Source organism: Pezoporus wallicus, unplaced genomic scaffold (genome assembly GCF_028554395.1).
Source record: "Pezoporus wallicus isolate ANWC-B61680 ecotype Strahan unplaced genomic scaffold, APGP_CSIRO_Pwel_v1 contig_11175, whole genome shotgun sequence".
Lineage (NCBI taxonomy): Eukaryota > Metazoa > Chordata > Aves > Psittaciformes > Psittacidae > Pezoporus > Pezoporus wallicus.
The window spans coordinates 426023-444042 of NW_026641536.1; the positions used below are offsets into that span (position 1 = coordinate 426023).

An 18020-nucleotide genomic window follows, 5' to 3' on the forward strand; every position below is an offset into this window, starting at 1 on the left:
AACTTTGTTTCTGTTTAAAATGCTTTAGTGGTTTTTGGGTATATTCAGACTTGCTGTTAGGCTGTTGCTGTTTCTTACATTTGTTTGTAAGGCTGACAACATCTATAAGTAACTGATCTTCGTTTAAAAAGAATGAGTTTGATATCATTCAGTTTTGAAGCTGTTGACAATGCAGCAATAGGTAAAACTGTTATATTTTAGGTCACTCAAACTAGATTGAAAAAAAGCCCAAACTTCTAAACGTGTTCTGAACTTTCTGGTAGTTTTGGGATAGCATTCAGGTAGAGCTTGCTGTGGCCAGCCAGACTATTGACTTCAGTGTTCATCCACTGAGAGCAGGCTCCCAATGTGAAGCTGTAGCCAACTGAGTTTTCCCTGGACACTCTATGTCAGGTTGCCTCTGCCCTTGCCCATAGTCACACTAGTTCATTAACATAAGTGCTCTTTTGGAATCACTGACATTGTAAATTTCTCTCTCATTCAATGTTTTCAGCAGAGGTTTTAGTCCTGATAAAAAGAAGCATTTGCTTATTCCAGGCTTGTTTTCTGATGGATAATACTGCACTTTGGAAAATAATTGTACCCCTAAAGAGGCTGACAATAACAAATACTTTGCCTCAGCATGTGAAAGATCCTTTTGTTCCTTTGGCTGTCTTCCCTTGCGACCTGATGAATTTTATCCTAGTAGGTTTTGCCAACAAGATCATGCTGCCAAGCAGCTCTTTCTGAGGATTGTTAGAGCAGCCTATAGGGATCAGTTTTAGTGTTTCAAAATCAGTCTGGGATTTGTTGCAATGGGAGGTTTTGAGTTTGGGATGTGAAGGGGTTCTTCAAAGAGCCATCTTCAGCAGCCTTTATTTGCCCCTGCAGCAACCACTTAGATATACGTGCACTGTGGGACTGTTCCTTAGCTTCAGCTCAGGGTTGGCAGTACCAGTCCAAGTCAAGCCTCTGGAAATTCATCTGTATGTTTGCACTGTATGCTAGTTGGAGGGAGTGTTCCATTGGGAATGGTGTTACTTCAAGGCCGCTTCTGTGCGAAGGCTTGCTGCTGTATTTTTTCAAGGCCAGTAGAGAAGCAGAAGCCCTGAGTAGTTTTGGGCTTGGGTGTCACACACCGAGGTCACTGGGCATAGAACCACAGAGTTGGCTCTGCCCTGTAGACATAGTTCCGGGAAGGCAGTGTAGTCATGCTCAAAGAGCTACTACACATGAGCTGGGGTGGGATGGCCTGTTTTAGTAATTCCAGCTTCGTGCTGCTCAGGAGTAGCCAGTTTCCAGGACCAAGTTAATCCAAGAAACCTTGCAGCCAAGGTTCAGTGGTGTGCTCCTGCTGTTCTTTGGTTGTCACTACAACTACAACACAGGTAACTTGCAGGTAATTTAAGAGGCGGCTGTAGAAATGTCTGAATTGCTTCACTAGGCAAAACTAGGTTATAATGTAAAGTGTAACTTTGCCCTATGCTGGGGAAGAAAGTTCACAAACGTGTAATAAGGAATGATTGTTAAAAGTGCATTCTAATATTATGATTATTTTTGAACCATCTATTGAATATATTTTTTTTTCCACCTTATAGAGAAGTGATACATAAGGAAAATTCTGATCTTGCTAGTCTCTGATGATTTTTAAAGTGAAAGCTTATTGTTAAATTGGACAGTTTTCACTACCATTAGAATCATAGAATGGTTCAGCCTGTATGGGAGGTGCTTCAGCCCCTGATCATCCTCGTGGCCCATTAAACATTCAGCATTCAGTCAGCATACTGATAAATCAGGTCAAGATTTAGGAGTCACATTTTGTGTTTTTTAATTGCACAAGTGGACTGTTCTTGTCCTTTAATAGGAATATTTTAAATCAAATATTCTCTTTAATTTCTTGTCCATTCCAAGAATATGAAAACCAAAGGAAGGCATTAAGAAATCTTGTCTAGTGTTTTGTAAACTTATTTTTCATTATTTAGTGACAGGCTTTTAAAATAAAGGTAGTGAGAAGAAATTGGAAGTTAAGCTACAGGTGACTGACAGTGTAGGAGAAGTATAACGGAGGAGATTTTGAATGTGTGGTCTGAAGGGCAAGTTACTAAATTCAAGCACTTAAATATTGTCTGTCATATCGGTTTTTACTATCTCAACCCTTAGAAACTGCAGGGAAAATTCATGTGTTGGGGGTGGGGAAAAAAGAGCTATTTTTGCTTTCTTTACAAAATATGGTTACTTATATATCTGCCTTTTTTATTTAGAGGTTTGTAATTGTCTCAGCTTCTGTAACAGAGGTGTTGTTCTTGTAGAGTCCATATCAGCCTTAGATTCACATCACACCTTACTCATGATTGAGACAAAAGAAAGCATATAATAACAGCTGTCTTTCTGCATATGTTTTGTGGACGTGCTGCCATTTCAAAACTATTGCAAATTTACCAGCCTAAGTACATACACATGGTGCTTTCCTGATCTTTATCGTGATTCACAAATTCAGGGGAATTCCATTTAGTGATAAATCAACAGCACTGTTTTTATTTACCCCCCAAAAGAGAATCTGAGTGGCTTATACTTAATTTTATTCTGCTTTACTTCAAAGTACTTGAAGTATTGTTATGGCTCTCTATTTATCTTTTTCCCAATGTTTTCTTAAGCTTTTTGTGGCTTGCTGATTTGTAAGTTAAACAAGCTGATCTCCAAGCTTCATTGCTGAGATGAGCAAAGTCCGAATTTGCTTGGTGAAAAGAACCTCAGAACTGCACAGAGCTTTAACTTCCCTCTTCTCTGCCCTGAATGAATAGTAATGGGATAAAACACTTAAGTGAGCACAAGCAAATACCTTTCTCTTCCATCTTCTCTTTATCCTTACTGAAGGACTGAAGATATTTGGAGACTGCTTTGCATATGCTTCCCCCAAGATGCATATATAAGAGTTGTGTTATTTTGATGAAACAGCTTAAACTCATTACGGAGTTTCAGAAGTTCTTCCTGCCTCTCCTAATGAAATGAGCCGGTTGAATAGTGTTGTTCTGCACAAAGCACAGGACTTTGTATTTCCTGAAGAAGCAGAATTGGAATGAAAAGTCAGTTCCAAACACAAGTACTAATGCCACTAGCTGTCTACTTTGATAAGGCCACATTGAGGTGCAAAAGCACAGTATGACAGTAAAATGTAATGTCTGGGGTGAAAAATATATATTCTAATAGATATTTTATGTAGGCAAATGCATGTCTCTGTACAAGACACATTGTGGTGCTTGTATGTGTAGAGTGAATTGAATTTTAGACAATCTGTGCTAGAACTTCTTAGGATGTGAGTCGTTACAATATTTTTCTCAGGACTTCTACGACTTTCATTACTGCGACTAAGTGGATCTGTCAAACACGCAACTAGGACTTTTTATGTGGTAGGGACAGGCCAAGGGGAATGGCTTTAACCTGACAGAGGGGAGACTGAGATGAGCTCTTAGGCAGAAGCTCTTCCCTGTGAGGGTGCTGAGGCGCTGGGACAGGGTGCCCAGAGAAGCTGTGGCTGCCCCATCCTTGGCAGTGTTCAAGGCCAGGTTGGACACAGGGGCTTGGAGCAGCCTGCTCTAGTGGAAGGCATCCCTGTCTGTGACAGGTCTTTTCCAACCCAAACCATTCTGTGATATTTCTCTTGAAAATAACAGTTTTTTAAATTACTTAAAACCTTTTGAACAGAAAATACTCAGATTAAGAAATGCTAAATGTTGCATTAAAGCACAAAAAAGTGTGGGGGAGTTGTTAAAGTGATGAGCCTTTGCAGAATCCTTACCTTCTCTAACTAGGCTATGCCAACCTGATGTGGCTACTCAATCTGTAGGTAATAGTTTGGAGGAGGTTGGGTTTTGGGGTTGTTGTTAGAGGGTGTCATCAGTAAGAGAGATGTGTTCTCTAGTGTTGTAGTAGCAGTAGAAGTGGCGCTTGGTCAGTGTAGTCCTTTTCTAGCTCTATTGATAGTGTTTTAATTGCTTGGCTTTGAAGCTGCTGCTCCATCTCATTTCAGAAGCACAACGTTAGAGGCCTTAATTTAGATTCTAAAGTAGTTACACCAGTACTAAATTCACCACATCGAATGTTAGCTCCAGCCATGCAGCTAACAGATTATGTGCTCCTTATCATCCTGTGTTTGCATTGCTTACAGTTTCTGCCAGCTCTTCTCTCCAAGGTTTTGTTTAGATGATAAGTTGTTTGCATCGGACAACTCTTCTTCATTCCTTGCTGCTAAACAGCTGTGAAACGGGACTGTGCAAATGGGTTTACCACTGTTTACCCTATCAGGCCTCCACAAGTATTGCAGAAGCCAAACCATAGGCTGCGCTTATAACTTAAACAGTTGGAGGGATCTTGAATCTCTTGTTGTTCTGGAATCTGGGGCTGTTGTTCTGGAATCTGGAATCTGGAATCTGTGCTTTAGAAGAGACAAATATTACTATTACTGTTGTTCTTGAAACAAAACTTCCCTTTGGCTTTGGACTTGAGATAAGAAGTCAGTGATACCCTTTACTTGAATGAAATCACTCTAAAAATAGTGTCTCATCTCCACGAGCCTGATGTTTGCCAAGCCCTTGGAAGAAGGGAATTGTAGGTCAGGTAAAGGAAGGCATTTTAGGTGGTTTTTCTTGGTTTTGGATAGAATGTTTCAGGAAATGGAGAGAGAATGGTTGAGATTTAAAAAAACCAAACAAACCAACATTATTGTAAGTGGATCAGTTAAACATGTAGTAATGATCTCCTTCCCTCTGTATTACCTTTAACTCACTGCAACAGCCTGTTCCTGTACCTTTAGATTTTGTTCCAAACCCCAACATTAGTGGATGACTGAAGTTAAACTCACTGCTTAATGCTTTGTGTAAGGTAGGTGTGTTCAGCCTGAATCTTGCTGGCAGCTCCGTGGAAACAACGACCCTGTGCAGCGCAGTAGTGGCACACACCAGGGGTGCACTGCTGTGTTTAATCGTAGAATCATTGAAAGGTTTGTGTTGGAAGGGACCTTAAAGCTCCTCCAGCTCCAGCCCCTGCCACGGGCAGGGACACCTTCCACTAGAGCAGCTTGCTCCAAGCCCCTGTGTCCAACCTGGCCTTGAACACTGCCAGGGATGGGGCAGCCACAGCTTCTCTGGGCACCCTGTGCCAGCGCCTCAGCACCCTCACAGGGAAGAGCTTCTGCCTTATCTCCAACCTGAACTTCCCCTGTTTCACTTTGAACCCATCACCCCTTGTCCTATCACTCCAGTCCCTGATGAAGAGTCCCTCTGCAGCATCCTTGCAGCCCCCTTCAGACACTGGAAGCTGCTCTGAGGTCTCCACACAGCTTCTCTTCTCCAGCCTGAACAGCCCCAATGTTCTCAGCCTGTCTCCACACCGGCGGTGCTCCAGCCCCTGAGCATCCTCGTGATCTCCTCTGGACTTGCCCCAGCAGCTCCATGTCGTTCTTACGTTGTTACGTTTGAGACAACCCCACATCGGGGTTTCCGGGCTGTTGAACGGCTCTGTGCTGTTAACGCTGCCCGCAGCACGGAGGGTGTTCGGCGCTGCTCACGCTGCGCGTCCTCCAGCCGCCAGGGGCGCGGTCGGCAAGGCCCCCTCTTGCCGCCTCCTCACGCGGGGTGCCGCGGGCTCCGCGGGACACCACCGCCACTGCCGACGGCGCCGCCGCGCCGCTCCCCGCCCCGCGGCCCGCCGCCGCCGCCAACAAGCCGCCGTCTGATTGGCGCCTCGCCTCTTTCTTCTCTCCCGGCAGCCAATCGCGCCCGGCGAGGAGCTGTTGGTGTGGTACAATGGGGAGGACGACCCGGAGATAGCCGCCGCTATTGAGGAAGAACGAGCCAGCGCCCGCAGCCGGCGGCACTCCCCGAAAGCCAAGAAAGGTAAAGCCCTGCGCGGCCGCGCTGCCGGCTCCCGCCGCCCTCCCGCGTTGCCCGGCCGTGAGGTGGGGCGGGGGAGACCTGCAAACTTTTCCCGGGTGGGCGGCGGGGGCCGCCGTGACCTTCCCCGGCCGCCGCCTCCTCCTGGGCCGGAGGGAGGGCCGCGGGGCGGAACGTGGAAGTTGTGCTGACTGCGGCCCCGCTGGGAAAGTTGGCGGCGGGGCGGCCGCGGAGCAAAAATGTCTCCGTGCAGCGCGGGAGGGAGGAGCGGGGCCGGCTCCGGGAGTGCGGGAGCGGCCTTTGCGCAACAGCACGCGAGGCCGTGTCAGCCTCCCCAAACTGTAAACTTTGTGTGTGGGTGCGGCCGCCGCTGCCAAAGCCTTTCGCAGGCTGCGGGAACGAGTGGAGCCGAGGAGCGGGGCTGCTCCTGCGCGGGGGTTGTGCACTTCGCTCGGTGCGGATGGAAAACTTGAGGCTTTGTTGTGCTCTGTGGCTTTTAATTTCTTCTTGTTTTGGGGTAGCGGCGGTCTCGTGGGGGCTGGAATCCTGCAGGCAGTGTGGCTGACTGCTTCCAGCTGGCTTTGGGAGGGGAGGAAGGATGAGGGAAGGATTTCGGGGGTGGGGGGTACACACATACTGGTCTTTACGTAAATATGTATGTCTGACCAGACCTCCATTATTTTTCCATGACTAATTCAGTAGCAATATGTTTTAGAGTGCTTGTACTTCCACGCATGGCCTTATATAACTGACATTTTGACTACCGTTTTAGGCCAGAATCGCAGTAGAAACTACCACTTGGAGAGAGTAAATAGCAAAAGGAAGTATTTACAGTCGTAGCAGGAGGAAATCGATTCCTCTTGTAGGTGAATGCGTGTGTTGGAATTCTCTGAAAGGTTACAAGTGAACCGAAGAAAGGAGATAATACTTTAAGTGGCATCACCGTGGGTTTTTTAAGCTTAAAATTTTGGGCCTGATCTTCCTTGCAGTGCCATTGAGTGTGGGACTCACACTAGGAACGAGCTTGGATATTTAGGAAAACAGTTAATTATATAAGTTTTTCTATTTTAGAGATTGGGGAGGGGTTTGGGGGAAAGAAGTGGTGCAACACAGTTGTTCTTTTCAACAGTAATTTGTAGATTAGGTGAGAACAAACTGAAATGCAAGCCCGGAGTTTTGTTTTCTGCCTGTAATGAGAAGCATATTTAGTACATATAGAAGGAATGGCTTGGCAAATTACAGGCTGTATAGTGCTTTTCCCTAAATGTGCATTATCTTAGCAAATAAAATCTGTGTGCCAGTGATTTACCTGAAAGGCTAGAAAAACAACTTGAAAGAATTTGATTATATTGCAAATCAGAAAAGCCAGACAGAGTAATTGCTAAGGTAATTTTTTCGTGGCATAGAAATTTTATTTGCATTCATGAAGTTAATAGATCAAAATACCAGTGAAGTAATTAGGTGGTTCAGGGGTTTTAGTTGTGTGTTATTTTATAGGTTTAAAGTTTTAACTGTTATGGAGTATACAGATTTCAGACTGTCAGAATTGGCCTTTTCCCCCATTTTATAAACCTAAGCTCCTTACCAAGGCTCACAGATACATAAACCAAATAAAATGCAAATCAAACCCCACCCCAAACACAATAGAGATGAAGCATTTGAGAATAACCAAGAGTACTTCATCTGTGGGATTATACTCTTGTATCATGAAGCAGAAAGACCAAATTCTTAATATTTAGTTGATTTGAACTGTTGTGATTACAGAGTCCATATCCATGCTGTAAATGATAAGTCAATTCATAGCATGTACTTTATTCTTTTGTAATACATGCATATTTTGAAATGATATAATTCTAGTTCCAGTAGGTTTCATCAAAATTATTTTTACTCTTCTATATTTACTCTGTGATTTTAGTGTGTGTCATAACATCTGGTAATATTTGCCATTCACAGCAATTTTCTTGTAAGAAACATGGTATTTTTGTGCGGATTTAATGGCAGTAGCTGCAGTTAGGATTCCAAAATGGTTTCTACTGATATTTCTTCTTTTGCAGATTCAGCTGTATTTCTTGGATATGGAAGTTTCTTAGCCCTGGGCTTTATGGGAAAATAAAGGAAATTGTGATGAGCAGGGTTAAAAAGTGATTAAGAAAAACTAATTTAGCTATAATAAAAGGGGGGTGGCAGGAGAAAGATGTGGCTTAAGTTTATGCATATGAAAAATCAGGATAAGAGGTAATATTTTAGATTAAATACCAACTTAAACAACTCGCTGGAGAGCAGCTTCTCCAGAGGGCTCTGAAAGTTGAATTTATTGGCTGCCTAATCAGATCAGTCCCTTTTTTCTTACAAACTTTTCTTTGGCTTGTGTTGCAGGTTGTTGTCTTACACACTGGGGAGAAAATAGAACTAAGTCAAAACTGCCAAGTTTAAGCACTTGTGAATGAGAGTGTCGTTTAGAAACACATTTTCCAGAAAAGTAAACTGACAGCTTAATACCTAAGAAATGACTAGACATTATTTGAGAAGTGTATTAGAATTTAGTTACTTAAAGCATGTAATTATTAAATAGCTCTTAATTATTCTGTGTTCAGTAAAAGAAATATCCTTTTGAATTTTTAATGCATCTTAGGCCTTGCCCTTGGAAAGTTAAGATATCCGTCATTTGACAAAGAGTGTTTATTTAATGAACTCTGGTTATATCTGAAAAGGTGATTTTTTTCGCAGGTATTAAAAATGTGATGTGCTTTGCCTGATCGAGTGAGGCGGTCAGTATTGTGAAACTTCTCACGTTGCAGTAGCAATACTCTTATTTCTGACTAAATCCTCCTGTGGTGTCAGTTCGGACTGTCTTACTGTAAGAGGCAGGTTTTATTAAACTTGTGAATTTGAGATGGCATTTCAGGATCAGCAGCTGACCAAGTCTAGACACAAAGTACTGATTGAACTGTTTTCCTTGCCCTTGATCTGACCTCTGTTTGCAAGTGATTACTGACATAAGGTTCATAATCTCCTTTAGAGCACGTTTAGGGTGGCATGGGCATTCTCTGTGCGCCAGTCTTCTCTGACATGTTTGCCCAACAAGGTGTGTTCTCACCAAGAAGATGGGATCTTGGTTAGGCTTCAGATGTGTTTCTCAAAGCTCCCTCGCTCTTTGCTTGTACAGCTTCAGCAGTTCAGTGTCTTCCATATTTTTCTTCCTGTAGTGTGCATTCAAATTCCTTTACATCTCCCAGGTGTTAATTTTGGTAGTCACTGGTTGGCTTGGTCATAGGTTTTCAGAGCTGGAATAAATCCTTTACATCTTCCTTCTGCCATGCGCAGTAGCTTAGGAGACCTTGAGGAAAAGAGGCAGTTCTTATTTATTTTTATGCATTGAAACATTGCATGTTGTTGCTAAACTGATGAGTGCATTTGAGAATTAGAAAGAAATGTAGTCGGATAAAAGGGGGGGGGAGAGGGAGAGAATTCAACAGCAGCTTCGTGAACTTGGGTAGCATCAAAGATTTTTAGCAGAGCCGCCCCAGTCCAGTGGGTTGATCAGGCTGTAATCTGCTTTAAGGTGCTACGTAGGCTCCGAAGTGCAGTCAGACAAAGCTAAAACAGTCTGGGCAGTTTCTCTTATGGATTAGGTGGCAGATTGAAAGTGTTCTCAAAGGGAGAAAGATACTGATGTTACACAGGATAAAGGTTTGCTCTGCTACATGTTTGTGAATAATACCTTTTAGAAAAAAAACTTTTTTGGGGGGACAATGTGATGTTTTACTTTTCCTGTGCTTATTTATGGTAGGGGTTCCATGCAGGCCTGTGCAGCTGTAGTTGTGTCGTAGCTGTGCTTCACTTTGCACTTTATGTAGGAAACCAACCCCAGTGGCATAATCTGTACTATTGCCTGGAATCAGTACTGCATGTGCCTTTCATATCTTCTCTGTACAAAGTCATGCTGTCAAGAGCAGGGGGGGGAGAAGTCCGTAATTTCATTTTACCAAAAGCAGATGCTGCATAAGGTGAATTGAGTAGGAGTCTGTGAAGAAACCAGAACACCTCTTAAAAACCCCACCTCTTAAAATAGAGTCTTCTGTTGTAGTGAGGGCAGAACACCTGAATCGGGTTCACCTGTATCTTGGACAGCCTCTGGTGATTATTTATTGTAGTGCAGTTTTAAAGTCTGAAGCCATTGCTACTAAATCTTTTCAAACTTTATTACCTTCAGTGGCTTTACTGCTGTCATAATGTTGCTGTTTCCCATAGTTCTTATCAGATTTCAGGGAAAGCTTGAACTATGGGGTAACTCTTGGTAATAGTGTCCCAGAGATAGTGTGAGGTCAAGGTAGGTGAATTATGAATCAATTCTCACCTGCTATAAATAATTATTATGCCTTGGTTTATACCAGTCTGAATGCAAAGTGCAACTTCAGGTTTTGGCTCCACAGCCAAATGCTAAATAAAATAAATGCTGTCATAACAAAAGTTACACTGGATTTTCTTTTGTCTGTAAGTATGACTGTTGCTGAAAGAGCCTTCAATTGCTGCAGAAAGGGGAAATTGAAAGATGGAATAAGCAGGTTAAATTCTGTGGTGATATGAATCCTTACAGTTTTTTTTAATAGGCATTCTCAGTTCCAAATAATGAGCTGTACTTGAGAGTCACATGAATAGGCATCCTGTTTATGAAAGGTAGGCCTTGGATTGCAGTGTGGATGTCATCACAAATGGAAATCATGGCCAGATGATATCTGTTCTTTAAGTTACATGAATTTATTAGACAGGCTTGTACTTGGAGTAGGTTTAGAAGTCTATTTCCAAACACCAAAGAGCTTTTGAGAAAAAATATTTTTTATTAATTAGAATGTAGCTTATAGAAGGGTGCTAAAGTTTGGCAAGTTGTACACTTGTAGCAAGGATAATATGAAGTGATATTCTTATCTAAGCTTTGTTTCCAGTAGATTTACTGAAAGCCATAGATCAGAACTTAAGGCTTCAAAATTTCCTAGCCAATACCGAGAAAAGGCAAGGGCAGGAGGGGGGAAGGAGAAGGTCAGCTCTGTCTCTCGTGGCAGCTTCTCTCTGGTGACTATCTTAATATATTTGAGGTCATCTAACCAGTGGAAATTCTTTTATCCATTGTAAGTGGAGCCCTTTGAATGGGAGGCTCGTGTTAAATTCCCATCTCACTTCTATAGCAATTCCACCAGTTCCTAGGAGAGTTGCTGCTCTAAGCTTTCCCAAACAGCAGAGTGCAGTGATTCATTCCAGCCCTGCTTCTGCCTACAGGCTTAAGAATAGAAGATAAGCCTTCGTTTCAGAGGGAAAAAATAAGTAATCTTTATTAAAATAAGTAAATGACGAATCTACACTAAATTGCATGTATTGACCCCTTAAACTCCTAGTGTAAATTTTTAGACATATGAAGCCTTAGCACATTCGGATGTTTCCCAAGTTACTGAAAACCATCAGTGTTTTGGCTTTAGTCAGATTGTGTTTTCTTTATGTGAACATTGGGAAATGTGTTTACTTACATGCTGTAATTACAGGGGTAGGGGAGGCTGTGTGCTTTGTTTCTTCTTCAGAAGCCTCAGATGTACTATTGTGTACACACTCCTTTTAGAAGTTTCCACATGTGCAGCTGGGGATGGATCCCCAGGTGCTATCAGAGCCTTGGCAGTGTGGGACTTAACAGGGCATCACAGTATGTATTTGTAGGAGCAGTGGGGTCAGACATCCTCATATCTGCTGTGGGAGCCTCTGACCAGTGATGCCACCAACAAAGCAGAACTTCCATAAGAAGAATTCAGCAAAGGGCTCGAAGGTGGTCGGGAATGCAGTGTAAGGACTCAGTGCTGACATCAGGTCTTTGTTAATTAAGTACTAGGAGCACTTTCCATGGTGTCCCTGTTACTTTATCTCTCTGTTTCTGTGTCCTTAACTTAAAATAACAATATGGCCTTCATGATTGTAACAAGTTGGCATATTTCTACCTACTGAGGTATTTCTGTTAGAGCAAATACATATATTTATCTAATGTAAGAAAAATACTTGTCTTGGGTTTCCATGTTTTTCTTTATGCTTTTGTTTCTTTCAGCCACTCTTCCTTACATGATTTTTTCCAAGCTAAAAAAATAAAACACATCTCAAGCACATACTGTCTCCAGTTACATAACCTACAGTGGGAAGTAATAAGTGATAAGGCACTAGGCAGCTTTCCAGTATTAATCAATTTTTTTCTATTGGTCAGGGTTATGTTTGAAACCATGAGTGACCTGAAAGAACAGTGGATGAGTGTTCCACTGCTCACTCTTTATTTTAATAAAGACAATGTGTTTTAGAGCGATTCTCTTCCTTTCTTAGGAAAATACTTTTTTAATTTTCCTGAAAATAAGTTAAAGGTTCCAGAGTTTCTGTTGAAAAGCAGCTTTCCTTGCAAGAATATTGCATTATATTAGGATTTTTCAAAAGTTTCTTAGAATCACAGAACTGTTTAACTGCTTTTGCACAGGAAACCTCGTGATTGCTGTTTTAGTGAAGAGCTTCGAGATTAACGTATTTGGAGGTTACGTTCCAAACCAGGGAGGGGATGAATTCCTGCAGAACAGGAGAATAGCCACTGTTTTCCACAGTGAAGCAAATACTTTTCCTTTTTATTCCAGTGTGTCTTATTTTGTGATTTAGAATTGTCCGGTTGCTTAATCCTGTACAGGAGAGCAAGCTCCATGAGTCCCTGACTGCCTTACCTGTATTAAAGCATTTGGGTTTGCTTTCTCCCGTAAGTCTGGATGACGTCTATTCACATGAATAATCCTTTCTTGAATTCCTTTGCATTACCTCATGCTAAGTCAAGGGCTTTACCAGAAATTCTATGGTTTCCTTACTCTCCTATGCCATCTCCTACTCACTTTTTTTGTTCTGTATTTAGAGACTGGCTTTTATGGTGGATGCAAGGTAAAGTCAGCCATTGACTTTAAGTGTATTCTCATTCTATTTAGCTTGAATTGTGTCTTAGTTTAGTGAAGACTTTAAGCTTGTCGTGGTTTAAACCCAGTCAGGCAACTCGTTCACTCACTCCCCCCCTTCTTTCCCTCCCCCTACTCCTGGAGGGACGGAGATGAGAATCGAAAAGAATGCAACTCCCGCAGGTTGAGATAAGAACAGTTTAGTAACTAAGGTATAACACAAATCACTACTGCTACCACCAATGATAATAATGATAAATAACAAGGGAAGAGAATACATCACCTCACCACCAGCTGACCAATAACTCGCCCCCACAGCCCAACCAAGCACCGACCGATACCTCCTCCAACCCCGCAGTCTCCCAGCCCTTCCGGCTAACTCCCAGTTACATCCTGGGCATGACATGCTGTGGTATGGAATACCTCTTTGGTCAGTTTGGGTCAGGTGTCCTGTCTCTGCTTCCTCCTGGCTTCCCCTCCTCCCTGGCAGAGCATGAGGCTCACAAAGTCCTTGGCCAAACCAAAACATCCTTGTTATCAGCTCTGTTCCCGAGCTGAAAGTCAAAACACTGCACTGTACCAGCTACCAAGAAGGAGAAACATGACTGCTACTGCTGAACCCAGGACATTATCCCCCCCCTTATTCCATACCATTCACGTCATGCTCAGATCCCACATTTTCAATATACTATCACTCTTATCTAAGTGCATGGACCAGTCCCTATAAAGCTGCTGAGTCCATGTGGTCCATGATGTCAGGCTCCATCTCTTGTAACAGTCTTCCAGAGCAGGAAAGACTGTGTGCAGTGTTCACACTCGTGAATAACCTGGGCAATAGTGTCCATTGCTAAGTCCACCCCTCGATCATGAGTCCATCTCTGTGTTGCATCTCTGCTCTGATGGCCTGAAGTGCCATGGGCCCACCAGGATTAAAATAATTCACTGTCCTCTTCAGCAGTTACTGCAGCTTGTTGCTGGGGACTCCATACAGCTGCCTTCCACCTCCGACGCTTCCAGAGTACCGGAGAGGCCCAGTGGACTAGATTCTTGCCCATACTGTCCCACACACCCTGCCACTCATGACTGTCCAGCCTTGGGGAAAATCTCCTGGTCCCCCTGTATCGTCATCTAACCCCAGACAAGACCCGAACCTGACTCTGCTTAACTTCTGAAATCAGACAAAATGGTCGTGGGTAGAACAGAATCTGTGTGTGTGCCAACATGCTGATCCCCATGACAATCAGCAGGCAGGTCCCAAGGATACCCAAAGGCCATTCAAAACCTTCAGAACTCTCAGACGATGCTGCTGTACTTGTCACTGGGGCTGATGTAGCTGCTGTACTTGTCACTGGGGCTGGTGTAGCTGCTGTACTTGTCACTGGGGCTGGTGTAGCTGCTGTACTTGTCACTGGGGCTGGTGTAGCTGCTGTGCTTGCCGGCTCTCCCACCACCAGCTTCTCTTTTCCTGAGTCCAGCTCTTCCTCCTCTGCCTTGCTGGGAAGTGCTGCGTGGTCTCCTGCATCCTCCTGGGGCTCGGCGGGCGGCTGCTGGGGAATGCTCTCGGCCGTCGCGGGGCTGGGCTCCTCCGCCGCCTTCTCCCGCTGCTCGACAGCCGCCTCCTTCCGCTCCTCGACCTCCCCGGCCTCCTCCACCGGCAGCCGTCCCCTCGCGGCCTCCGGACCCGCTCCCGCCGCCGCTTGGTCCCCGGGGCCGCTCTCCCGGGCCGCTTCGGCTGCCGCCGGCTACCGGGGCCGCTCCCCCTCAGCTCCCCGCAGCCTCATGAAGACAGAGGAGAGGACGAGGGCCAGGCCGGTGAAGAGCAGCCGGACGGCCAGGTACAAGTCCACGGCCACGTCCGTCCCGCCCTGCTGCTGGAGCCCACCCGTATTACAAGTCATTGTCATGAAGTACAGTGAGACAAGAACCTTAGCCCAAGCCCCACACTTGATAAACACTGACACAGCAAATACCGGCTCTAAGTAATGTACTACATTCTGAAACTGTGAGATCAAGAGGAACAGCTCTGAGAGCCAATAAATCTGCCTTGTGACAAGTGACTATTAATCCGGTTAGATCTGTCGTTATCTCAACCCCTCGAGCCCCACATTGCGTGCCAAAAAGAACTGTAGTGGTTTAAACCCAGTCAGGTAACTCATTCACTCACTCCACCCCTTCTTTCCTTCCCCTTGCTCCCGGAGGGATGGAGAAGAGAATTGAAAAGAATGCAACTCCCGCAGGTTGAGATAAGAACAGTTTAGTAACTAAGGTATAACACAAATCACTGCTGCTACCACCAATAATAATAATGATAAATAACAAGGGAAGAGAATACAACACCTCACCACCAGCTGACCGATAACTCACTCCCCCCAGCCTGACCAAGCACTGACCGATACCTCCTCCAACCCTGCAGTCTCCCAGCCCTTCCAGGTAACTCCCAGTTACGTCCTGGGCATGACGTGCTGTGGTATGGAATACCTCTTTGGTCAGTTTGGGTCAGGTGTCCTGTGTCTCCTTCCTCCCGGCTTCCCCTCCTCCCTGGCAGAGCATGAGGCTCACAAAGTCCTTGGCCAAACCAAAACATCCTTGTTATACGCTCTGTTCCCAGGCCAAAAGTCTAAACACTGCACTGCACCAGCTTCCAAGAAGGAGAAAAATGACTGGTGCTGCTGAACCCAGGACAAAGCTCTACTCGTAATGAGAATCTTTGTTACTCGCAGTTGGTTTTACTGCCTTTCTCTTCTTGCTTTCTTTTTAGACTTCATCTCTTCCAACCCATTTGAAAAATATTATTGATATTGATTCTGTAGCATTCATGGCACTAAACTTAAGTGCTTGTTTTTATTACAATTTACCCTAATTTTGCACCAACCATTTATTTCACTTGAATTGTTTATGAGGATCATCTTGCACTGAGGGCCTACCTACAGGTGCCCTGTGTAATTCACTGTGCAGTGCTAAAAAAGCATGTTTAACCTCGTGTGTGCATGCAAAGTCTTGATAGCTGGTTATTTCTGAGGAGAGATACAGGCTACATCTGTGTGTGTGTGGCTGAGAGCTTTTTAATTGTGAGATCTCTGCAAGGTAATTTGTGTTTGTGAAGTCTCTGCAGATTCTCATGTCACTGGATCATGAAACTGCAAAATATCAAAGTAACTTTATAATCCACTTATTAGCTCTTCAGTTCATTTTCCAAATCAACAAAATGGAAAAGCATTGTCAGACTGGAGTGTATTTTTTTTAACGTGTCAAACCTTCATATTTATTTTGTTATTCCTGCCAAGAGCCTTACACAGGCTGACAGGAATGACTTTGTTCTGAAGAGCTCTCACTGGCTTTCACTTGCTGTGTCAAGTTCCTCAAGGAAATGTTACAGCAGTCGAAGTTTTTACTTGGCTTAGTGAAATAAGACTTGCTGGTATTTCAGCATCTGTAGCTAAGAAATCAGATAATGTCTGACCATCAGATATTCACTGACAAATATTTACTCACCTTTTAAACACTTCTTCCCCCGGGACTAAGCAAGCACAGTATTTATTTGGATCACCAGTGCCTGGAAGTTGTTTAGGATGAAACTCTGAGGAGCATTTAGGAGATTACTAGAGTTGCTGTTAAAGAGTTAATGCTGTTGTCACACTTTGTGTCGGAGTTCTGCAAGAGCATTTGATGTACTGTGATTAATGCTTTCAACTTCAAAGAAGCAGTATTATTAGTGTGATGATTGACACTAGTGAGAGTATTGTAATAGCTGAAAATCAATCATCTGGATTATTATTACTGCAGAATGCCATGGATTACCATCTGAGTGGTAACCATCAGCTACAGATCTATCCTAGCTTGCATTGGAAGCCAGATGTCTCACTTGAGTCTAGTCAGATATGAATCTTGTTTTATTTGGCAGTTGAAACAATTTGATTCTTGAATGGGAAAGGCTGAATGATTCTGAAAGTTACTCAATTCATACAGAATTTGGTAGACTTTCTTACGCATTGCCATTGCTCAGAGCTGAGTCCCATGCAGGCTTCCTATGCTGCTGCCAGTAAAATTAGCAGCTAAGTGTCTAGACAGTAAGCTCTGGGTAAAACCGCTCAACTGCCGCGATAGCTTACCTCTCTTTAGCACTAAGTTTGCGTCAGAATGTTAAAATACACACCTTTGCCATAGAGTTGTACTCTTGAAAGGAAATTTGTGTGACACTGCTGCCAAATTAGCACTGTCTGGGGCTTTTACCAAGTAGGTCATGCTCCATTTCAGTGAATTGAGTAAAAAAATTGCCTTGCCCACAGTGTTCTGTTTCAAGCTGCAGGTGAAGAGCAGAGAGTCCAGTGGTTCCAATCTTACAGACCCTTGTCTCAGGGGATGCAAAAGCCAACTGGATTTTGTGCTGCAACTTCACTACAGCTACCGAATCCTTAACTGTTCAGTATCAACCTCCAGTCTCTTGGCTCTCCACACTCATAGTCCAGAGCTGTGGGTTTTTTCCAGTTCCTTGCCTGCAAATGAAAAGATGCGGGTTACTTTTCAGTGAAGTTTTCTTTCTTGCTGATATCCTATGCTGTGCAAAGATGTGTGCCAAAAACTTACCCATCTTAAATTTAATCTGAACAGATTAATCTTGAATATAGTAGTTAACTGAGCAGAAGACACATAGATTTGTGCTCTGACTGTGGGTTCATTTCACATTGTTTGAAAAATGGAGGAAGTTGCTATTCCTTGTAGTGACTTTGAGCCTATAGACCTGACTTGGTTTCAGAAATGAAGCAGGTACCAAATTGCTGTCATCTGGTTTGGGGAAAACAAAAAATTTAGTAACTTCTGTTGTTGGCTCTGTTAACTTAAGCACCAACTGTTGCTGTTGTTCTGTGGTATGCTCTTGTGCATCTTGAGGCATGCTCTGGTTGGGCAACTGGAGCATTATGGTTTGAGTTCCTTTGGAAGTACAAGTCAGTATATTGTACTATCAGAGAAGACTGAAAAGCATTTCTCAAAGGAATTACCAGTGAGCTGCAGCTGAAGTGAATGAAGAGCTTGGTTTCACAGAGGAACCTAAGCACATCTCAGTTTCTCAGCAGATAAAAATGATTTGGGGTCTGTATTGTACCTTAAAATAACAATTGTACATATTTACCTTCTTCTTTTATCTACTTGTATATATTAGAAAGAACCTGCAGTGATATTCTGCCTCATGACCTTGGATTGTCAC

The 18020-nt window shown here is 43.5% G+C and overlaps 1 protein-coding gene across 3 annotated transcripts in view; it reads left to right on the forward strand.

The window, feature by feature from the left end:
- The window catches only part of PRDM2 (PR/SET domain 2), a 73807-nt gene that overhangs the window by 22432 nt on the left and 33355 nt on the right, over positions 1-18020 (forward strand). For all 3 annotated transcript variants that reach the window (XM_057424177.1, XM_057424178.1, XM_057424179.1), the window contains one exon: positions 5744-5870. In XM_057424177.1, the coding sequence (XP_057280160.1) occupies positions 5744-5870 (127 nt within the window). The remainder of the gene's footprint in view (positions 1-5743; positions 5871-18020) is intronic.